At 59.0% G+C, this 22,071-nt stretch overlaps 10 protein-coding genes across 10 annotated transcripts; 6 read left to right on the top strand and 4 right to left on the bottom strand.

Moving 5' to 3' along the window:
- Window positions 1–161: 161 nt before the first annotated feature.
- Window positions 162–2,579, top strand: ERG7 (uncharacterized protein; the record flags this gene model as incomplete). Its single annotated transcript, XM_060604109.1, has 8 exons — window positions 162–332; window positions 368–479; window positions 511–640; window positions 673–794; window positions 826–962; window positions 1,000–1,021; window positions 1,073–2,265; window positions 2,301–2,579. 8 exons carry the CDS (start codon window positions 162–164, stop codon window positions 2,577–2,579), a joined length of 2,166 nt encoding a protein of 721 aa, XP_060452629.1.
- A 153-nt stretch (window positions 2,580–2,732) lies between these two features.
- Window positions 2,733–3,982, top strand: CcaverHIS019_0100800 (uncharacterized protein; the record flags this gene model as incomplete). Its single annotated transcript, XM_060604098.1, has 4 exons — window positions 2,733–2,832; window positions 2,881–3,343; window positions 3,384–3,499; window positions 3,543–3,982. 4 exons carry the CDS (start codon window positions 2,733–2,735, stop codon window positions 3,980–3,982), a joined length of 1,119 nt encoding a protein of 372 aa, XP_060452628.1.
- A 3,375-nt stretch (window positions 3,983–7,357) lies between these two features.
- On the bottom strand, window positions 7,358–9,170 carry ERG8 (uncharacterized protein; the record flags this gene model as incomplete). The annotated part of the gene is made up of 4 exons (XM_060604086.1): window positions 7,358–7,548; window positions 7,581–7,895; window positions 7,930–8,449; window positions 8,757–9,170. 4 exons carry the CDS (start codon window positions 9,168–9,170, stop codon window positions 7,358–7,360), a joined length of 1,440 nt encoding a protein of 479 aa, XP_060452627.1.
- Window positions 9,171–9,499: 329 nt separating this feature from the next.
- ATG18 (uncharacterized protein) lies at window positions 9,500–10,917 on the bottom strand (the record flags this gene model as incomplete). Its single annotated transcript, XM_060604075.1, has 5 exons — window positions 9,500–9,542; window positions 9,586–10,532; window positions 10,568–10,689; window positions 10,749–10,848; window positions 10,882–10,917. The coding sequence occupies 5 exons, from the start codon at window positions 10,915–10,917 to the stop codon at window positions 9,500–9,502; spliced, it is 1,248 nt and encodes a 415-aa protein (XP_060452626.1).
- Window positions 10,918–11,964: 1,047 nt separating this feature from the next.
- Window positions 11,965–12,993, top strand: CcaverHIS019_0100770 (uncharacterized protein; the record flags this gene model as incomplete). Its single annotated transcript, XM_060604010.1, has 3 exons — window positions 11,965–12,142; window positions 12,247–12,910; window positions 12,969–12,993. 3 exons carry the CDS (start codon window positions 11,965–11,967, stop codon window positions 12,991–12,993), a joined length of 867 nt encoding a protein of 288 aa, XP_060452625.1.
- A 247-nt stretch (window positions 12,994–13,240) lies between these two features.
- Window positions 13,241–14,422, top strand: CcaverHIS019_0100760 (uncharacterized protein; the record flags this gene model as incomplete). Its single annotated transcript, XM_060603899.1, has 5 exons — window positions 13,241–13,306; window positions 13,395–13,832; window positions 13,867–13,903; window positions 13,938–14,040; window positions 14,077–14,422. The coding sequence occupies 5 exons, from the start codon at window positions 13,241–13,243 to the stop codon at window positions 14,420–14,422; spliced, it is 990 nt and encodes a 329-aa protein (XP_060452624.1).
- A 222-nt stretch (window positions 14,423–14,644) lies between these two features.
- Window positions 14,645–15,221, bottom strand: MRPL19 (uncharacterized protein; the record flags this gene model as incomplete). The annotated part of the gene is made up of 3 exons (XM_060603788.1): window positions 14,645–14,954; window positions 15,053–15,150; window positions 15,189–15,221. The coding sequence occupies 3 exons, from the start codon at window positions 15,219–15,221 to the stop codon at window positions 14,645–14,647; spliced, it is 441 nt and encodes a 146-aa protein (XP_060452623.1).
- A 310-nt stretch (window positions 15,222–15,531) lies between these two features.
- On the top strand, window positions 15,532–16,932 carry PPE1 (uncharacterized protein; the record flags this gene model as incomplete). The annotated part of the gene is made up of 8 exons (XM_060603677.1): window positions 15,532–15,662; window positions 15,701–16,118; window positions 16,149–16,254; window positions 16,287–16,377; window positions 16,407–16,531; window positions 16,579–16,684; window positions 16,719–16,773; window positions 16,810–16,932. 8 exons carry the CDS (start codon window positions 15,532–15,534, stop codon window positions 16,930–16,932), a joined length of 1,155 nt encoding a protein of 384 aa, XP_060452622.1.
- A 934-nt stretch (window positions 16,933–17,866) lies between these two features.
- On the top strand, window positions 17,867–19,994 carry MDM34 (uncharacterized protein; the record flags this gene model as incomplete). Its single annotated transcript, XM_060603566.1, has 2 exons — window positions 17,867–18,019; window positions 18,114–19,994. The coding sequence occupies 2 exons, from the start codon at window positions 17,867–17,869 to the stop codon at window positions 19,992–19,994; spliced, it is 2,034 nt and encodes a 677-aa protein (XP_060452621.1).
- Window positions 19,995–21,013: 1,019 nt separating this feature from the next.
- Window positions 21,014–21,992, bottom strand: rtf2 (uncharacterized protein; the record flags this gene model as incomplete). The annotated part of the gene is made up of 3 exons (XM_060603455.1): window positions 21,014–21,655; window positions 21,687–21,821; window positions 21,873–21,992. 3 exons carry the CDS (start codon window positions 21,990–21,992, stop codon window positions 21,014–21,016), a joined length of 897 nt encoding a protein of 298 aa, XP_060452620.1.
- Between the last annotated feature and the right edge of the window lie 79 nt (window positions 21,993–22,071).

The following is a 22,071-nucleotide window of genomic DNA, read 5'->3' as shown; positions in this document are numbered from 1 at the left end:
TTTGCGGAGATCTCACTAGTGTCCGAGAACCCCGCAATCGTGCCAGAGCCAAGACGCGGGGTAAGACTTTATGTATTCGGCGGCCGCGTTGACCGCGTCCCGTTATGTAGTTAGTGTGTTGCATCTTGGATCGTATCATCGTCCAACCCACCATAACGAACATGTCCGCCAAAGAGGCAGCGGAAACGTACCGCACCGACCCCGCCGGCTGGCGTCTTAAGGTCGGCGAGGACAGCCATGGCCAGCACAAGTGGGTGTACCTCCCGCCTGGCCCGCAGCGTGACGCGTGGCCGCAAACAGTCGTGGACAAGTACTCGATGGGGCTGCCGACGGTAAGTTGGGAGGCCGAGATGGTAGCTGATACCAGGGGCTTCCAGAGCTGCCGAAAGCGCAGAGCGCGTTTGAGGCCGCTCAGAACGGACTCAAGTTCTACCGCGAACTGCAGAGCGAGGACGGCCACTTTGCGTCCGAGTATGGAGGTGAGTGTTACCGAGGCATGACTGACTCCAGGCCCTCTGTTCCTCACGCCGGGGCTCGTAATCGCAATGCACTGCTACGGTGTCGAGATGCCGCGTGAGCGCAAGGCCGAGCTCATCCGCTACCTCTTCAACAAGCTGCGCCCGGAGATGGGCTGGGGCCTGTATGTTGCTTATGTGACCCAGCTGACGGCAGACACACGGAAGCACCACCCACCGTGTTCGGTACGGTCATGAACTATGTAGCCTTGCGTATGCTCGGCGTCGGGCCGGACGATGGGCCGATGACGGCGGTCCGCGCAAAGATCCATGAACTGGGTGAGATGCGGCCCATCCGTGCTGACGGCAGGTGGCGCGGCAGGCATCCCCACCTGGGGTAAGGTGTGGCTCTCGGTCCTCGGGTGCTATGACTGGGATGGCGTCAACCCCACGCCGCCCGAGCTGTGGTGCCTCCCCGACTGGGTGCCGTTCGCGCCATGGCGCTGGGTGAGTCTCACCAAATTAGGACGAGCTGACTATCCAGTGGATTCACGTCCGCGTTGTCTGTGCGTAGATCCCTGATACTGAATCTCGGTATATAACGATTCTAACCACAGTCACGCCCATATCATTCCTCTGGGCCTCGCGATACGTTGGGCCTCATCGCCCGCTTATCGACGAACTGAAAAAGGAGATCTACACGCAACCTTACGAGTCGATCAACTGGCCAGCACAGCGCGAGAACATTGCCCCTGTTGACTTGTACAACCCGCATCACCTTGTGTTCAAGTCCCTCAACCGCATCCTTGCCATCTACGAGAAGATGCCGTACATGTCGTGTGTTCCCTCACTCCGCAAGGCCGGACTCAAGGCAGCCTACAATCAGATCGTCTACGAAGACGAGAACACGGGGTACCAGACCATCGGGCCTGTGTCCAAGTCACTCAACATGATCTGCCGCCTCGCTAAAGAAGGACGCGACTCGGAGGCGTGCCGCCTTCACCTCGCCAAGGTCGACGACTTCCTCTGGATGAGTAAGGACGGCATGTTCATGACGGGAACGAACGGCTCGCAACTTTGGGATATCTCGTTCTTGTCGCAGGCAGTGGTCGAGACGGGCCTCGCGAACGAGGCGGAGAACAAGAAAATGTGCATCGACATGATCGACTGGCTGGACAAGTGTCAGATGCGCCAGAACCCGCGCTGGCACCGCGAGGGATACCGGCAGTCTTCCAAGGGTGCATGGCCTTTCTCGACTCCGGAGCAGAGTTACACCGTCTCGGACTGCACGGGCGAGGGCCTCAAGGCGACAATGGCACTCCAGTCGCTCAGCTACACGCCCAAGCCCGTGAGCCTCGACCGCATGCGCGACGCCGTCGACGTCATGTTGTCGATGCAGAACCCTTCGGGCGGCTACGCGAGCTATGAGCTGCAGCGCGGCAGCGAGCGCATGGAGTGGCTGAATGCCGCCGAGGTGTTTGGCAAGATCATGGTCGACTACCTGTACCCCGAGTGCTCGACGTCCGTGCTCTCGGCGCTTGAGCACTTCCGGAAGATCGACCCCAAGTACCGCGCCGTCGAGATCGCAGTGTGCATCGACCGCGTGGTGGAGTGGATCCACCGCGACCAGCGCCCCGACGGCTCGTGGTACGGTTCGTGGGGTGTCTGCTTCACGTACGCGACAATGTTTGCGCTTGAGTCGCTTGCGATTGCGGGCGAGACTCACGCCAACTCGGAACGCGTGCGCCGTGCCTGCGCCTTCCTCCTCAGCAAGCAGATGGCTGACGGCGGTTGGGGCGAGACGTACATGGTGAGTTGTTATTTCCTGCATCAACTGACACGCAGAGCTGTGTGACGGGCGAGTACACCCACCACGAACAAAGCCAGGTCGTCATGACTTCGTGGTCCGTGCTAGCACTGATCTACGGCAAGAGCCCGGACCATGAAGCCATTCGTCGCGGCTGCGCGCTCATCATGAGCAGGCAGTTGCCCGATGGTGCATGGGCACAGGAGGGCACCGAGGGCATCTTTAACAAGAACTGTGCGATAGACTACCCCGCGTTCAAGCATATATTCTGTATCTGGGCATTGGGCCGCGCCGCAAAGTACCTTGGCGAGGCCTAAGGTTGTCGGCTTGATAGATGTACTGGATATGAATGTTGTCTTGGAAACGTGCCGGTTTAGCAGTGTAAACCTATCGATCGCACGTGGAGGTCTGGGCGCAGGGTCGAATCTGAAAGTCAACAAGTCAACATCACCCACCACACGACCATCGCAATGTTTCGGCGCGACGCCTCTGGACCCATGGACGTCGACTCGGGGCATCCCCTAGGGCGCGCGGCTGAGTACGCGCTCGACGACGGGCCCGCGAGAAAGCGTGAGTGCCTCTCTCCATCTGCCAACCCTTTTCTCGAGCTGACACCAGGCCCACACAGCGACCTCGCGAGCGGCGGATTCGCAGTGCCATCGCGCACCGCACCATACAGCTTTGGACCCAACACGCCCTTCCTATTCCATGCGCCTCCGCCACCCCCCACCCGACCGTGGGAACCGTACGACCCGAACAAGTGGGCCCGTACCGACTTTGGGATGGGGACGCAGAGCGCACATGTAGACGACGTGGACATGGACGGGGGAGACGCGCCTGGTTCCCCCATCAGGCTGAAGGAGAAGACGGGGAAGGAGGATAAGAAGGCCACGGTGGAGAGTGTGAAAGATCCGGCATCACCCGAACGTAAGATGGCGACTGGCGCTGTCACGCGCGCCCGCCGACGGCGCAAGAACATGACCAGACAGGACGAGGTCGGTCCACGACATGGCGAACACACGTACAACCTACACATGGCGCATGGTACCCGCCACTCGGAGGTACCCTCCATTCTACTTGGGTTTGTCCAACTTGTCCATCGGTCGAGGAGCTGACGGCAGATATGTCCAGTTCGTGTTCAACGGCTCGCTTGTGCTTGGCTTCCTGTATGTCGTTGCGAACTTTGTGCTGGCGGTCCAGCGGGACGTCAAGGAACGCATCGAGGAGTACTCTGTCGGTGAGTCCACCTTTACCTTGTTGACGGCCACCGCTAACAGCAGAATATCTCCAGGATATCTCCGAGTGCTCGCGGTCGTACTTTACGAACCGGTGTGAGGCGGGCACGCGCGTGCCGGCCATGGAGGTGGCGTGCCAGGGCTGGGAGCTGTGCATGAACCGCGACCCCAAGGTTGTGGGCCGGGCACGTGTCGGTGCCGAGACGTTTGCGGGCATCATCAACAGCTTCTTCGAGACGATCAGCTGGAAGACGATGGTGTTCACTGTCGTCTCGCTGACCCTCTTCATCACGATCATCAACTCTGCCCTCTTCAACCTGCGAGCAAAGCAGCGCGACCCCGCCCCGGCATACTACCCATACCCGCCGGCACCTTGGATGCACGGACACGGCGCAGGAATGCTGCCGCCACCCGAGGAAAGACAAAAGGAGAAGGATACGGACAAGGGCGTCGCTGGCAAGGCGATTGCATGGCTCACGAAGTAGATTCACTTGTCACTTGCATGCATTCACACATTATTACCATGGTTATTTCCCACCCCATCAGAGGTGATGCATGGACACTGGACAGATTGGCGTTTGTATGCCCAAGTGCGACATCAGTTAGCACATCCCTCTCAAAAAGGTTTCCCATGGTGGGATTTGAACCCACGACAGTGGTGAATGAATAGATAACCTCATAAGCACCAAGAGCTAACCGCTGCCCCACACGGGATTTGCTGATCCGCGGAATTTTAGTGTCCTCCCGAAGCATATATCTCTCCCCCACGAGCCCAAGTCCCCATGCATGTCTTGTAACCATCCGTAACGTGTCTGTGTCGTCGTCGCAGTCGTTCTGCAGGTCGTATCTACTCCAACTATCCGTCCGTCAGCCGGATGGGCGGATATGTACTAGGCGCCGCAGAGTTCGCCTTGATGATCTTGCCCAAGATACGAGCCACGGCTCAATTATGTCTGCAGTTGCGTGGAACAGCTGTGTGCCCCTTGTGCTCTTGTGTAAGGAGGCGCTTGACCATCGCTCTGCTCTCGACATGCGCAGATCTTGGAGGCCCAAGGCCCTCTAGCGTGTAATCTTCCGCGGGTCATGTTGGACCGGAGCCGGAAGACTGGTCGAGAGCCTTGAGGATCATCGACTCCCAAAACCCGATGTGATCCAGGAGGCTGGGGATGGTAGTGTCTAAGTCCTCGACGCCGCCCAATCCCTCGTGGACAGAGTTTCAAGTTGGTGATTGGATGGGATGAGGGTGAGGCCGATACGTGTCGCTTTTGACGCTCTGTATGAGGATAACGAGGTTTGAGATGGAGGTGGTAGGGACGGGGAAGAGAGACGCCGGGGGCCATCGCCCATTCACCAGGGGATGCTTGAGTCATAGTGATAGTGGGTAGGGTAGAACGAGGTCGCGAGCGAGAGACGATGAAAGGCAAGTAGGAAGAAGATGATAGGATGAGGGGTGCCCAAGTGACGGGGCGCTGATCTGCTCATCAACTCGGGCGGCCTTTTGGCGCTTAGTCCAAACTCCAATCTGGCACTCATGTCCACACGGTTGAGACCGAAATGCGCGAGTTTGAGAGTTTGACTGAACCCGCTGACGGGTCTCAGTGTGGACTAAGGGTCTTTGAGTAATGTCCTACACACAGCGGCGCCAACCGTGTTTTCAGCTCCGCTGTCCTGAAAAGCTCAAGCGTATATGATCCCAATCCCAACAAGAGTGTGGGATAGTACAGATATCCATCGAGCAGTTGGTTGGGGATCGGGGACGGAAGAGGTGAAAATGAGGCGATTCAGAGCCTGTGCCACACTCGAAGCCGCATCTCTTGCCCTGCCGTCTGTACTTGCTCAGACGTGCTCGGCGTTGGACCGGCTCAACGTGTTTGAGGACGTCCAACGTGTCGTATCTATCAACCCGGCATGCTCTACATGTCCGGCGCGGCCCGTCGCCACCCGACACTCCCCGCCTTGATTGTCACATTCCGGCTACACGTTGGGCCGCCGCGCCCGCTCTTCAACTCGCACCCCTCACCTCTCATCCCCCCTCAGCTTTGACAGGCGGCAAATATGTGCCGTCTTCCCGAGGACTCACATTGGGAAATCCAGCACACTATAGCAACCTTCTCATGTGGACTGTTCATTCCGCCATGATGAATTCTAGTAGAGCGATTGCCGTGTTGTGAGTGGAAGGAGCGGACCCCCGTCTTGCCTGATCACTGACAATTACCTCCTTTACTGGGCACTGCAGACCGCTCCCGATCACTTTTTTGTTGGAAACTGAATCTACAGTTGTGGGGTAACCTACACCCTCATAAGTTTTGCTTCTAGACGCTCCGTCCTCATCGCACAGGCCTCCGCACCGAGACCTATAAGTCCCTAGCCTCTTACACCGTTCTATGCATCTACACTCACTACTCAACAGTAGGGCAGCAGCTTAGCTACCTGCCGCACCTCGAGGGCCTCTGGCACCGACCTAGAGGCTGCAAGTTCCAACATTCATCACCTCTTCACTAGTATATCGGTTAGTATATTCGCCTCTCAGTCGAGAGCTGCCGGACGCCGCCTCCAAGGTGGTTGGCATGACCGCGAAAGAGCAGGGTTCAACTCCCTGGTGGAGAAAGAGGGCGCGCAGCGCTCCGTTTTTAGGTCCTCGCGATCTTGACGCACAGACATCCTCGCAAATCGGTGGGCGGCATTGCTGCGAGTAAGATGGACGCCGCAGTTGGTGTCGAGTATGATGCGGTGTTCGTGTGTAGTCGAGCTGTACGCACCTCTTGCGCCCCATTTGGTTGGTAGCAACGTCTCCGGTGCAAGCCACTGGGGCTGGCGGCCACTGGAGACGGCGGTTCGGTTACCCCTGCTATATTTCTCTACTGTACTCTACTAATTCTCGCCCCTCACACCACCCTTCCCCACACCACCCTTGCCCACACTACTCCCCTTCGCCCTCTCCTGTTGTTGCCGGAGGGAAATCACTGGGCAAGGACGATCATCCGGCCTCGCAACCAGTTAATGCCAAGCATCTCAGGCCTCGCAACCTGTTAATGCCACGCATCTCTAGAACTGTATGTAGCGAGTACAAGATGCGGATTGTCACTCGCATCGCGGCGACAGCGGTAGGTTATGACGGTCGGAGGTTGTGAATGGCTCTTGCGAAAGCGAAAACGAGAATGAGGGCGGGGAGTTCGGGATGTCGGATGAGGAAGAGGATGAGGGCGGCGACCGCCAAGACGAGCCGGACGGTCATGTTAGTGTACTGCTGTATATTCTGTGTAAGCGGGGGGATGATATGGTCCGCCAGGTGATGGTCATGGGAGTGGCGAGTGGGGGGTGGGGCGGGTAAGGAGTGAGGAGGGAGGAGTGAGGGGTGCGGGACGGGGTCATGACGATGGCGAGCACGGGGACGACGGTGATCTAGCCATGACTAGGGTATGGTTGTGCAGTGATGCATCACCCTGGTTATCCCAAGCAAAGCACATCGTAATTAGCTCAAGTGGCGCAACGACTGAGTGGCGCCGTCTGGTCTGGAACGGAAGGCGATCGAGGGTGTGGTTGCTGTGAGGCCCTTCGGGATAGCGCGATTATGGGCGAATCTGATGTGTGGGGTCGTGGTGTTGAAACGGGCGTCTCGTCATCTGGTGTGTTAGTCTGGCGAAAGTTGGGCACAGTTCGCTTTGTGTGAATTACTGAAACCGCGCATCTCGAGGAGTACCGATTGAGCGGATGGAGGCCACCTGCGATGGAGTGAGCGGGTGTCAGCTCCAGAGCAGTCGGCGAGATACTGCAGCTTCAAGACCTTGTACGAGGAAACCTGGAGTGCATAAGTAGGTGCAAGATTAAAAGCGTGATAAACTATCGGTCTGTGGTTGTGGCTACCTCGCCAGCGCAGCCTTGAGGCCCGGAACGTCGTCTGCCGAGGCGACGAGCACGAGTCCGCCATCGCTCTGCTTGCTAGACAGTGGTGAGACGCTCATCTCGGTCCAACCGGCCCACACATCCTGCACGCTATTGGCGATCGCGTCCTGATCGACAACCAGGATCCAAACGGCATCGTATCCGCCCGCTTATGTCAGTTAATCTCCATCCAGAACTTACCGCCTGGAACGCCGCCACCCAGCACGCCAGGGAGGGCGGAGCAGGCGTCGAGAAGACGGGTCTGCTCTGGTGGCTCAATTGGCACCTGCGAGGACGCGGACATCTTGCGCATGCCGGTGCGGATGGCCTCGATTGTAGCAGTCAGGCTTTGCAGCGCTGTCGAGATACGTCCAGGCTTGAGGTCGCCTACTCTGGACCGCGCGGCGGCCTGCAGCTCGTCATCGTATTCTGGGGACGATTCCAGCTCGATGAGGGTCGCGAGGGCCTGTTCCAGTGAGCGGTTGGCCTTGTCGAGCTCGATCCACTCCGCCAAAGCTGCCGTCAGCGCGCTGCCTGCTCATGGACCCACCTTGTTCTGGGTTCTCCTTCCTCCACTTGAGCACGCGGCCGACAAAGCTCGGTGTGTCCGTTCCCGCATCGACGTCGGCGAGCATGAGCCGCAATCCCCGAGGCAAGCGCAGCGGCCGCGCCTCCTGGTCCCACTTGCCCTCATGCACAACGTTGTACACGGCGTCTCCCTTCTCCCCGCGCTCAAACTCGGCGAACAGCGGCTCGAGAACGGCAGGTGAGAAACGGCAGTACACGTGGGTTCCGTATACGGCCGAGGCAACGTCAAAACCGCTCCCGACCTTGCCCTGCGCGAGACAGTGGGCGGCCTGCGCTAGCGAGTGGACAATGTCGATTCCTTCGGGCGTGGTCACGTCCACCAGACCGAGGTGCGAGAGGATGCCGGCAACGAGGGAGGTGACGAGAGCAGCAGAGGAGCCGAGACCCGTCTTGTTTGTCTGTTCGATTGGGCGTGGGAGGGGGCAGAACGGCGTTAGGGAGGCAAGGGACTCGAGGCGCGCAGGGAGACCGGCGGCGATGAGCTGTGGTCAGCGGGGTGCGGCCCGGGAAGGAAATAGAGCATGGGGTAGCAGAATGAAGGGGACCAAGTCGAGTGCATTGTGAACGCGAGTCTCGCGTCGTCGCCGCCGCACGTTCCCGACATCGGACACGCCAGAGGGAACCGTGAAGAGACAAGTAATCTGCCAGCTCGTGTCGTTTCGGCCCGCGTGCTGTGGTGCGCATGTCAAAGGCCGTAATGCGGTCTCGCCGCGGTACCTGTTTGAGGCGCGAAGGATGCGATAGGACGGTTGCCCTCACCGTAACAAATGCACAAACCGGGCGACTCACCTGTTCGCGCTGTGTATAGAAGTCATTATCCGCCAGCACGACGATATCGAGCCCCCCTCCCATAAGTCGTTCAAAGTCGCCATCACGTCCGGTAGCATGCAACCGAGCCTGGACGTATCGAAGCACGTTGTCGAGGGTGAGGAAGATGAACTTGTTCTTCTGGCTGGGGACATCGGAGCCCTCGACACCCGATTCGGAGACGGTGTAGCTCCAAAGGGGGGAGGCGGGGAACTGGCCTGCGCGGACACGTACGCGAGCTGTGCCACTCGGACAGGGGTCGGTTGTGGGCTTTACGCTGGCAAAGAAACGCGAGGATGTGGCTACTACCAGACCTGTGTAGTTGGGGTCTAGGACTAGGTAGCCGCCTGCAAGGAGGACTTTGCCCGGAGCACTGACGATTGTGTGGTCGGGCATTGTTGATGGAGTGGAAAACCAGGCGCCCATTGTGATGAACTTTGATTTGCCTTTGTGAGGGCGCTGGCTGGTACGGAGTCGAGGAGTCGGAGGAGGGAAGGCTGAGGGGGGCGGACCTGACGATGCCGAGAGATGGCGTAGGGAGAGAGAATCAAGTCGTACCGTACCGTACCTTGGCGCGTTCACCGTACGATTCAACTGTTAAACACCCTCCACATGGCACGACCATCACCACGCGCGGCTTTGATCCCGCTGATCCCGCTCTCAAAACCACTTTGATCACCATTAGATTCCATGTTACAACTGCCAAAGACTATCTAGAGCCACTATCACTCGGCATTGGTCCCAAGCGTGTCCTCGTTGTTCAAAAGGCTGCCGTCAGCTGCTGTTCGTGTTCGCGCAAAACTCTGCTCACCTAAACTCCTTCATCAACGCGCACTCGCCCCCGTTCTCGAGGTCAATGTTGTACGCCTGGAACACGCCATCTGCACTGATGACCATGACCTGCGGCAGCGTCGCACTCATCGCCACAACAGTCCGCACACCAGTCTGCGCAGGCCGCAGCTTGATGTGCGCAAAGTCGCGCTGCGGCTCCCACATCTCGGTCACACCCTTGGGCAGGTATGTACCTGCCCCGCCGAGCAGCGTCTTGCCAATGTGGTAGCTCCGGCGACGCAGGGACTGGGCAGCAGAGTGTGGCGCGAGCGTCGGTGGGTTCGGATCGGCCTCAAAGCCCCCGCTGCTCCCACTCGCTGGTGGAGAGTCGTCACCACCCGTGCTGGCCTTGCGACCTGACGCGAGGCGATAGATGTGAATGGTCGAGGTATCGCTCGACACGGCGAGGAGAGTCGATGCGAGGTTGAAGTTCATGCTGAACATGTGCGCCGAGCTTGAACCGCGGCGGAACTGCCAAAGCTTCTTGGCCTCGGGCACTGAGAAGACGCGGACGACAGTGCCTTTGTCGCTGGCTGTCGCTAGCATGGTGCCTGACGAGTTGAGCGCCAAGCAGGCGATGGGTGCCTTGTGTGCTTGGATCACGTTGACTGCGCGCAGGTTCAGAGTGTCGTAGATGAGGACGTCGCCTGTTGTTGGTGCAGGTGCCGTGGGCGGAACGTTCCCCTGCACGGATGGCGAAGGGGATGGGGGAGGCGAGGGGTAGGCGAGGTACGAGTTCTCGCTCGACGAAGAAAGGGCGCACACTGCATTGGGGTTGGGTCCCGTCTCGATCGTGTGAAGCAGCTTCATCGTAGAGATATCGTAGATGTAGATCTCGGTCTCGAGCACGACGATAAGCCGTTTTCGGTTCATCTTGACAGCGAGCACCGACGACGGGAAGATGAGCTCGCAGATGGTAGATTGTCGCTGCTGTCAGTTTCGCCCAAGATCAATCAACTCACCTTGGTGTTGACAATCTGGAGCTTGCGCGGCGAGTTGCTGGGCTGCGTGTCGGGCGCGCCGACGAGCGCTACCAACGACGTGCAGAATAGCATCTCGACGACACCTGTCGCGCCTTGGTCATCTGGTGTGAGCCCCACCTACTCGAGAAACAGCTCCACTGCGTCGCCGTCCTGTACTCACTCTTCGAGTGGACCTTGCCGAATGGGTCGCAGTTGAGGATCGTGTACCCTTTCTTGTGCCCGATAGCGATGCACGAGAAGTCCTGGTTGAAGTTACACGACTGCTGTCAGCCCCGCAGCGCTCTCATGCGCACCAGGAGGTCAGGATGGCGCTTGCCGTTGGGCGCCATGGTGAATAGGATGTGGTGTGAGAGGTGACAAGTGGAGAGGAAGAGTGCACGAGTGGGTGAGTGGGTGACTCGGAGGGACGTGTGCGCGGGCCCTCTGGGTTTGGGCGGGGAGTTTTAGGATTAGAGCAAAGCGCAGCAGCCAGTGAGATGGGACCAAGCGCGTGAATGAATATGAGAGAATGATAGCGTGTGTGATGTGATGTGATGCGTGATGCGTATTTGAAGATGATGAAGAAGATGGAGAGGAATGACAAGAGCTAGAGAGGGTTGAGGATTGATGACGCGGTGGCCAAACCGCCGGCAGACGCGGATGCTTTCGGTCCAACCTCACACTCTACATCCATTCAAAAGCAACTCTTTCATACAACTACCTAATATATCACCTAACTCTTTTACATGTAACCCTCTCCACGTATCCACGTTCCCACGTCAGCGTACATGCGTTTTCGTTTTAGCTGAGAGAAGACGAGGTAACGCTGGTACGCAAAGCTACCCGATGCGACTGAACTGATGGGATGATGAGATCCATTGGGACCAGACTTTCTGCCCTGCACTACTGCCACGTTTATAATCACTGTATCATTAGGAGTTTGTGGGCAAGGTTATGAGCTTCTCGGTTCAAACCTAGAGTCGCCACCCAGCGCCACCCAGTTATCAGTTAGCTACAGAACTACAGTTAGGCTCCAGTTGCTGATTGCTGCTCGAGAGCTAAAGCCTCACCTGCCAGGCAGCCTGGACCGAGAAAAGCCGATCTACAATTCTACAATCTCACCTCATCTCGTTCGCATGCCCACGTACGTATCCTCGGATGCATCTGGAGTCAGCTGCCTCTCCCGCCTCTGCCTGCCTCGGCCATAATCTCTGAGCTCGGAGTGGGCTGCGTTCAAGCGAATGACGCAGGTCATGGCAAGGCGGGGGATATAGGCGCCGGCCGATTGGTCCCGCCCGCGTTTTGCCCACTCGCCACCCGACACTCTTTTGCTGACTAGTCTGTACGGTGACAGACTTAAATCTCACTCCACCCAATACATCACCACGGTCACCACTATGCGTTCCGCCATCGCTTCCTCATCTCGCATCGCTGCCAACACCCTCCGCCCACCACGGGCTCGCGCCGCTGTGCGTGCGTTGTCTACTACGGCCCGTATCGCTGCTCCGCGGGTCGGCATGGTGCGCGGCGTCGACTTTGGACGCGTTGCCATGCCCCATTTGCTTCAGCAGCAGAGTGAGTTTTGGGTTCCCCCATAACCGTCCCAGCTGTATTGCTCCTGCGACTTGATCGCTAGGCATCTGGTCTACCAGCCGTTCCGCTCTCGGTGCTAACCCCAGCCCGCACCATGTTTATCCAGACCGAGACGACCCCCAACGAGGCCTCGCTCAAGTTCATTCCCGGGGTCGAAGTCATGCTCAACGGAGGCTCGCAGGAGTTCCTCGACATCCGGAGCGCGCTTGCCTCCCCTCTCGCGACGCGGCTGCTCAACGTCGATGGCGTGGTCGGCGTCTTCTTCGGACCCGACTTTGTGACATGCTCCAAGGACGAAAGCTACAACTGGAGCGTGCTCAAGCCCGAGGTCTTTGCGATTCTCATGGAGCACTTTGCGAGCGGCGCCCCGCTGTTCAAGGAGGGCCACGAGTCGTCTGGCGCCGAGGACACGCGCGTGCTCGACACGGACAGCGAAGTCGTGGCTATGATCAAGGAGCTGCTCGAGACGCGTGTGCGCCCGGCCATTATGGAGGACGGTGGCGACATTGAGTTCCGCGGGTTTGACGAGGACAGCGGTATCGTGCAGCTCAAGCTCAAGGGGTCTTGCCGTGGCTGCAGCTCGAGCGAGGTCACGCTCAAGAACGGTATCGAGCGCATGCTCATGCACTATGTTCCCGAGGTGCAGAGCGTCGAGCAGTTCCTGGACGAGGAGGAGCGTATCGCTCTCGACGAGTTCAACAAGCTTGAGGCCCGCCTCTCCAAAGACAAGAAGCAGGCCGAGGCCAACCCGTGAGGCTTGGCAAACCCGCTGCGGTGGCCGCCGGACGCGAGCCGCCGCTGACTCCAGAATGGCGCAATTCATGTCGCCATAAAACGTTGTAGCATGCATACCTCATTGATCATTGAGACGTAACGTAGGAAAGGTGGAAAGGTGGAAAGATGGACGAGGCAGGCTGGAGGGGTGGGGGAACAAGGCAGAGTGGAGGTTGACTGGACTGCTAGATGGATTTGTTTGGCTTTCTCGTAGGTTGTGATTGTAAACATTCTCACCACTTGTCCTCAACACTCCAAACTAGTCTTTCAGCTACTTTCGCTCTGCGCTGACCAGTCTCGGCACAAATGGCTACCCCAACAGCCGTCCGCGCATACCTCGCAGAGCGCTACCCCGATCCACCACCAGATCAGGTGAGTCGTTCCTTCTCCGACTCAGACTCACTTTCCTTCCCCACTCAAACGCGCTCAGTTCATCCTGGTCGAGCACAACTGACACCAGTCATGGGTAAACGAATGTTTTGCCGCACTCCTCTCCGCTGGACTCGGAGCAAACGCTCCCTCTGTTGAAGAACAATATCTCTACGCCGACCTTGGCGCGTGCACCACCCCATCCCGCACCCTCCCCACAGCCGACGACGTGGCAAGGCACACAACGACGATTCCCGGCCCGCTCATCGTCCAGATCCACAGCGTTATGGACGTGGGCGTGTCCGCTGTCCACCTCAAGCGCACGCTGGAGGAACGGCGCGACGTGCTCTCCGGCGCCACCCGCATCCGCCGGATGGACGACGACGAGGAGGTCAAGGAAGGCAAGGTGCCTCCATACCAGCGGAGCATACTCTCGCTCGAGGTTAGCGACGGGCGTACGGTGATCCGTGCGATCGAATATCGCCGCATGGAGGGGCTCGCGCTGGCTGACACACCGCTCGGTACCAAGGTGAGCTACCGAGAATGTGAGGAGCTGACATCAGCTCCGTCTGCGCAAGGTCCGCTGCTTGAAGGGCACATGTTAGCTGCACCACCTCTTGAGAGCTAACAGCAGTGCTCCTCACGCCCGACACCTGCGAGGTCCTCGGTGGCGCCGTGGAGGCCCTCGAAGTTGAGCAGGGCGAGAAGTTTGAGGCTGCCCTGGCCTCGCGCATCGAGTGAGCTCCATACCATGTGTTGTAAGCTGACGGCAGGAAAGCGCGCAACAATCCTGTAGCCCCGCCGCGGCCGGCCCAGACTCGCCGCACGCTGCCAATCCGCACGGCACGCTCGTCTACCGTCGCCGCGTTACCGCCGCCGCGTGACTCAGCACCACCACGCCGCGCCGCTGTCGCTGGAGCAGCTGCAAGGCGCGCTGCTCTTATGAACCCTCCGAGCGACGTGACGATCGATGACAGCTTTGACGCTTACGAGGGCTTCCTTGACGATATTGAGCTTGTCGAAGCCGCTGCGCTGAGCCAGCAGCGCTCACAGCCGCAGCGGCGTTCCCAACGCCAACGCCAGCAGCAGGAGGTCGAGATAATCGAGATCTCCGACTAGAGGCTTGTAGATTGAGCTGACAGGGTGTATGACAAGCTAGTTTGTCGTGTTGTATGCATGTGTTCCGTTGTACCCAGACAACCGTCACTTCGATCCCCTCACAACTGACTCCATCCTTACCGTACGTCCCATTCTCTCTCCGGCCTCTCCTCTCCTTCAATCCTCGTAGGTCACCCCTTTCTTCGCTCAGAACAATGCGATGCAACAAACTCTACGGCAAGACTACGGCACGACCTCGATACCGAGGGTACGCGCGCTTCCAATAATCCCGCGCGCAACCCTCTCCTCACCGAGTGCCTTCATAGCCTCCTCATTGCACTTGATCTTGGCAATCTCGTAAACGTGCTTGAGTGACACGGTGCCGACGATATCAGTCCCGGGCATACCAGTCCCCTTGTCGATCTTGGCGGCCTTCTTGAGGAGGTATGACACGGTCGGCGTGCGGAAGGTAAAGCTGAACGAGCGGTCGGGGTTGATCGTGATGAGGGTCGGGAGGGGTACGTCGGGCTTGAAGTGTGCTGTGCGCGCGTTGCTGGGGTGAGTGTCCGCCCAGCGAAGCGGGGAGAGGGGAGGATGGACGAGAAGAGTCGAGGATGGACAGTCGAGGATGAACGAGGAAAGCCGACTCACAACTCCTTGCAAAAGTCAATCGCCTTGACTGCACGCGCACCAAGCGCGGGACCAACAGGAGGCGAAGGCGTAGCCTTCCCAGCGGGGACGACGAGTTTCTATATCAGCGGGCGCCAAGGGCCTAGAGGAGACGCACGACTATTTGCGTGACGGCGGCTTTTGCGGACATGGTGAGTGGGTACGCGAGAGGAGGAGGAGGAGGAAGAGTGGGGGCTCCGGGTGGAAGAGCGGGGGGTTGAAGGATGGGCTCCGGGTGGAAGAGCGGGGGATCAAGCGTGCAGCCGAGCCGTGGATATCGGTTTCAATGTCGATGTTGAGAACAGAGTGGAGGCAGCGAGGACCAGTTCGGCGATGGCCAACTCGCGGACTTTTCGTACAGGTGGCTCGAATAAGGCGGTTTGGAGCCCCGCGTCCTTGCTACCATGACGAGGCCAACTAACTCGCAGTGCGCATGCGCGACAACAACTGCATCAACAATCATGTCCGACGAGTTCAGGCGCTCGATACTCAACCGCCTTCCGCCCATGGCGCCAACTCGCGCGCCATGGGCCGAACCTATCGACGACGATGAAGAGGAGGAGTTGGACCAAGTCGGCGACCTCAAGTCTCCGTTCGTCCCTCATCCCTCCTTATTTCAACTAATCGCAGGCCCATGAAGAAGCTGGAACCGCTCAGCGCGTCCGACTTCTTCACCCAAGCGCTGGAAGTCGCCCCGCCAGGAAGAGATACTACTTTCCGCGCGTATCTCTCTCCTCCCACTGCCCCTCCCGCTCAGAACCAGAGGAACAAGCAGGGAAGTTACCTCTTCTGTCATCACGGTGCTGGGTCTGGCGCACTGAGCTTTGCGCCTCTCGCCAAGGCGGTTACTGCTAAAAGCGGAGGAGAGTTGGGCGTATTCGCATACGATGCGCGCGGGCACGGTATGTCCTGCAAGAAGAAGGTGCTGATGGAAGGCAAGACGCAAAGTGGTAACGACAAGGATCTCTCCCTGCAGACACTCCAAGCTGACCTGGTCGCTGTCGTGCAGCAGATGTGGGACGATGCCAAAACCGCGCCGGCATTGATTGTACGTCATAATTGGATGGGCTGACTCAAGCTCCTTGGTCATTCTATGGGTGCCGCGCCCATCGTGAACGCTGCCCCGGTCCTGCAGGAATTAGGGTATACGATTGCCGGTGTGGGAGTGCTCGATGTCGTCGAGGGTAGGTCTCCGTGGGGGGTTAGCTGACGATAGGTACTGCGGTCGAGTCACTGCATCTCATGAAGGCAATCTTATCCAAGCGGCCAACTGAGTTCAATTCGGTTCCAGAGGCCATTGGGTGGCAGTGAGTTGAATATGGGCCTGCTGATCCAGTGTTACGTCTGGGACGATTCGGAACGAGACAAGTGCGAGGGTTAGCGTCCCGTCTATTGTTGTGCCGGATGGGAATAAGGTGGTTTGGAGGACGGATTTGATGGCTACCGAGCCGTACTGGGAGCGTAAGTGTCCGCGTTCTTCTCCTCTTGTGTCCGCCAGGCTGATTCAGAATGGTACGCTGGCCTAAGCCAGAAATTCCTCGCTGTCAAGTGCGCTCGCTTCCTCTGCCTTGCCGGACAGGACCGGCTGGACCGCGACCTCATGGTCGGCCAGATGTACGCATCATCTAAAAGAAAAGACTAACAAAAGGCAGGGCAAGTTCCAGCAAGAGGTCATGCAGGATGTCGGGCATTATTTGCACGAGGTTTGAGTCAGTGGTTGGGCTGGGCGCTGACAATAGGACGATCCAGACACTCTCGCCACGACCTTGGTCACGTTCTGGCGGCGCAATACAACCGTCCTCGTACTCCCGCCCAAGATTGGGGCGAGTCGTGTTGAGGTCAAGCATGTCGGACAGCAGTAGTGGCATAGATGCGGAGCTAGATGGCCCGTGGGGCCAGGTACTGCGGGAAAATGGACAAGGAACGGCGGGCGTTGAGCGGCGCGACCACACTATCATTGTTTATGATTCTTTTCATGTTCTGAAAAATGGTCGGAAGATCAGCGAGCATTGGGGTTGGGTAGTTGGGTAGTTTGGGTAGTTTGGGCCTACAGGCGTTCAGCTCAGATACGGCGTACTGTAGCTGCACGGCATGAAGAGAAAACACTTGCACAGGTCATGAGACGATAGGACCATGAACGAGGACGCGTAGTTCGGCATGGCTTGCCTGGCAATGCATGCGTGCCGCGGCACAAACAAGCCATGTAAGCCCTATGTTCTGCGTAATTTGGTTCCGCCCGTTCCGACTTGGTACTCGGGGTTGATCGGATGTTCTGTTTTTGCCGCCATCGGTCCAACGGCTTGCCATCTATTTGCCAACCCTCCGCTTCTCATCTGCTTCTGCAAGTCCCGCCAACCTCGACATTGACGGTCCCGCATCATGTCCCTACCCCGCTAGCCCAGCTGCTACTGTACATTCAATTAATTGAATTGCAGCTCTATCGCGCGGTTCTTGATTCCTACCTCACCGGCCAACAAAACCTTTCACTTCATTCCGCTCTTGGGACCAGTTGAACCACCCCCTTCTCCAGTCACATCACGTCCCATCCTCCTCACATTGTCTTTCACATTCCAACTCAAGACTTGACGACGCCAACGGCCGTCCTCGGTCCTCGGTCACGGTCGAAAAAGTCAGGCACACTCTCCTCACCTGCTCGTGCGACCTCACCTCCCCGCCACTCCTATCGCCTACCCCTAGCCCGTCCCGTCCTCGTCAGACCTACCGTCTTCACCCATACACGCCACCCTCACCCATACACGCAGATACCGCGCCCCCCACCCCCCCACCCCGCCTACCATGTCGTTCTGCTTTCCGTCATGGGACAACGCGTTCTCGCCGTCGTTCTACGATGACGCAAAGGCGATGCTCGAGACGGCGCTCAACAAGGGAAACAAGCCGCCTGTTATCCAGGGGCGCATCGAGGTCGTCGACCTCAACATGGGCTCGCAGGTGGGTGCCTCACGTGCAGGCGATGGCGTACTAGTCGATGCCGCTCGATTCCGCACTTCAGCTCCACTCCCTCCTACTCTGGCGCTAACCCCAGCCCCCGACTCTCACGCTGTTGGAGATCGGAGACCTCTCGCTCGACCGTTTTCGCGGAATTCTGCGCCTTGGGTACCAGGGCGACGCGTGGATCACCGTCCGCTGCCTTGTGCAGGCCAACCCACTGTCGCACAACCCCAACCTCATCCCCAGCTCCACCCTGCCCATCTCGACTCCACTCCTCGCCTCCCAGCCGCTCCTCGTGCCAATGACGCTGCGCCTGAGCAAGCTGCATCTGCGCGCGATCCTCATTCTCGTCGTCTCCAAGACCAAGGGCATCACGCTCGTGTTCAAGAACGACCCCCTGCAGAACGTTGACGTCTCCTCCACCTTTGACTCGGTCGAGGTCATCCGTGGATATCTCCAGCAGGAGATTGAGGGGCAGCTGCGCGAGATGTTCCGCGAGGACCTGCCGGGAATCATCCACCGCCTCTCACAGCGCTGGTTCACTGGTTCAGGCGGCACAGTCGAGACGCCGTACCGCGACGGGCCAGAACCCGTGACACCCGCAAACAGGCCACAGTACGACAGCGACGACGAGGAGCCCCACCTTAGTCGCGATTCGTTCGCGCCGGCCTCTGCCACGCCGACCCCACGGAGGAGAGCGCTGCACCGCCCGAGTACGGGGTCGTTCAAGCCGTCCCCACCACCGCTCGGCGAGTCGCCCACTGGGTACACTGTGTTCCCGGACATTGAGCACTACGACCCGACCTACGGCCTGAGGCCAGAAGGCTTGCCGACGCATTCGGGATACGAGGCACTGGGACGCGTGTGGCAGCGGGCGCGGACCACCGGCCGCGGTCTGAGCAGTCTGATGGACTCGAGCTTCGACGAGGGTCTGGAGCCAGAAGATGATTTCGAGGACATTGACGTCGTCGACGACATCGTGCGCTCCCCAATGCAGGTATCGCCCAACACCTCGCGGCGATCGAGCGCGTCCGTCGCCAGCCCCGACGACGACTCAACGATCACATGGGAGCTCTTCCCCGCGGTCGGCGGCGGCGTCGTCACCCGCCCACGCGTGTTTCACGCGCAGAGCCGGATCCGTGCCCCTAGCGAGAGCGGCTTCGGCGGCGCCATGCCGTCCCCCTCTGGCGGGACTGGAAGTGTTACAGCGCGCGCCTCCAGCGTGGGCGGCACTTCGACGGTGGGCAGCTTGCGCGATGGCGGTCGTGTTTTCTCCCATCCGCCTCTTATGCGGACGGTCACGAACGTGAGCGATGCGCGATCACACGCGCAATCGCTGAGTACGGCTTTGCGGGCTGCATCCCCCTCCCCGTCCCCATTAGGCGGGCGACCAGGCTCGCCGCTGCGCGCCAACGGCCCACGACACGGAAGAGGCAACTCACTCTCACGCTCCGCCGCCTCCTTCCCCTCCTTCCCATTACCTGACACCCCTCCACGCCGGACAGTAAGCCACGAGCCCAAACCCCGTTCGGCTGTACCTTCTCGCCTACGCGAGCGCGCTCCCAGCCTCTCTGGTCCCCGCATCACCCTCCCCCTAAACAACAGTGTGAGCCAGCTCGCAACCCTCAGCCTGTCAGCCAACACGCTATCCCCCTACGCGCGTGCACACGAGCACATTGCCGTCCGCTCCTTTCCGCACCTCGGGCGCTCGACCCCAGTCGAGGACATGGAGGGCAATGGTGGCCACGGGCCGGTCAAGGGGCGCCGCAAACGTATTTTCCGCGTTGGTGGGAGTGCGCCCGTATCCCGACGGGCGAGTGTCGACGAGACCGAGGCGGACGATACGCCCCCACTAGAGTTTGCCTCTTCCAGTTCGGGGAGTGCACGGCGCGTCCCATTGAGCTTGAGCAATAAAAGCGCAAGTGTGCGGACCTTGCCGATGACCGCGTACCCGTTTCCCAAGATTCCCGAGTAACAACACCTCCTAGCCTCTAGCATTGTATCACCACCACTTGCATGTATCCATTGGGCTCTTGCGATGTCGGGTTCGGGGTTGGGCGCGGCATGTCGTCCCCGTGGCTCATCAGACTTGTTTTCAAGTGGGGAATCATGCCACACCACAAGGCACCGCCCGCGCCGCTGCGATGCTCGTTCTTGCCTTGGGCAGAAGCGTCGGACTTGCTCATCAAGCGTACGACTCGCGGCCCATACCCTGTCGGCCGTTCGGTGGAATGGTGGTGTGCCGAACCCATGATACGCGCCGACCGTCAAACCAACAGCGTTGGGTGAGGTGGCAATCTAGGCGCCATGAAACTCGCCGAGCATTACAATTGCGGCGCGGTGACTATGGCTGTAGATGAGGAAGCTAGCATCGTTCCAATCTGTCGTGGATAGCCACTCCTTCCGCACCACGCTCCTGAGAGCCGACTACAGACTGCACAGACTGCAACCGCTTCACGGGCCGCATCTCAACGTACATTATCGCCTTTGACTCACGGGCCACATCTCATCGTACATTATCGCCTTTGACTCTGTCCAAATCACAGGCCATCCCGCACAATGGAGGTCCAGAACCGAGTCCGGAGGGGATGCGATTCGGTTCTTCTGCGATATCTGCGGGTCGCGTCCCAGGGAGGCTCATACAAGCTCAATAGCCATCGTCCAGGATGGCAAGTTCGAGGGGTATGGGGGTATCTTGCCGCCTGGTAGTTTGCCTCCTCCGGACGGCGAGCGGTTCGGACACAACACCGAGCTTTGGGCCAAGATGTATCCCGCACCCAAGGCCTTGCCGAATGGCAGCCAGTCTCTTTCCCATCCCAGTTATCGTTCTTAGATTTCCACTGGCCATACCCTGTATGGTAGCGTACAGTCACACACAATGCAGATGCCGTAGCTTACAGTTACTATGATGCAGAACGTTGATACAACAAGTCTCTCGCTTGGGTTCGGTGGTTCGGTGGTCCGCTGGTTCGCGTTCGCCCAGGTCCACGTCAGCTAAGACGTCGCGTAGCGGTTGTACGTGCGTCCAAAGAAATCCGCAACGTCGCCCTTCTTGCCCGTATCACCGTTGTGGAACATGGCCTTGACGGCGTCGCTCATCCCCGCCTGCGCCGCCAACCGCTTCTTCTCTTGCTCGGCAAGCTGGGCGCGCACACTCGATGTGAGGGACGAGTTGGCAGCCGCTGGCGCGGGTGAGCCGGATGCCGAACGATCATTCTTGAGCTTGGCGACTTTTGTTGCGCGTTCCCCCTTGTCCTCCTTCTTCTCCTTGTCCTTGCCATTCTTGCGTTTCTTGTTGGCCTTGGCGACGGCGCGCGCTGCAAATAGCGCCGTGAGGAGCACGTCCTGCACCTCCTGCGTGGGATAGATCGGAAGCACGGCTGATGACGAGGTGGGGTCGAAAGTCTTCGTGCAGTTTGGGCAGGCGACTTGGGAGGGTTCCTCAGCCGTCTCACCAATCTTGGCGAGGTTGGGGAGAACGGCGCGCAGCGCGCCGTCGGCGAACACGCAGCCGCAGTGCCGGAGAGCAATGAAGGGCACAGCGCCGTTCATCTCCTTGAGCGACAACCAGCACACGAAGGGCGCCTTGCCCTCGCCCTCGTCCGGATTCGGCTGCGCATTCAACGTGAGAAGATCCTGACGTCAGCTTGATAGTATGTTAGCATACCTTGACACCATTGATGTACGGGCAGATCTGTTCGCCGTCGCCGTAAGCACTCTTGTCGAGGAGGTACTCGATCGCCGCGTCCTTGTTGTACAGCTTGCCAAGAGGGTCGGCGACTACTGGCTTGGCCAGCCGTTTCTGGCGTCAGCTTGCGAAACGTCAAGCAAGCGAGCAAGCAAGCAACCTCACCTTGCTGAGGGCACAGTAGAAGAAACGCTCGCGCGAAACAGCTTTGTCGGCCGTGGCGGCCTTGCCACGCGTCTTGACGAGGTCGCGTCGGTCTGGGATGCTTCCACCGTCGGCGCCCATGTTTGTTCAAGTCGAGTGGAGGTTGATGTAAGGTGGAGGTTGTGATCCAACATTCAAGTCGAGTGGCAAACATAGGGTG

Source organism: Cutaneotrichosporon cavernicola (genome assembly GCF_030864355.1).
Source record: "Cutaneotrichosporon cavernicola HIS019 DNA, chromosome: 1".
NCBI lineage: Eukaryota > Fungi > Basidiomycota > Tremellomycetes > Trichosporonales > Trichosporonaceae > Cutaneotrichosporon > Cutaneotrichosporon cavernicola.
This window is presented reverse-complemented; position numbering and strand designations above follow the sequence as displayed.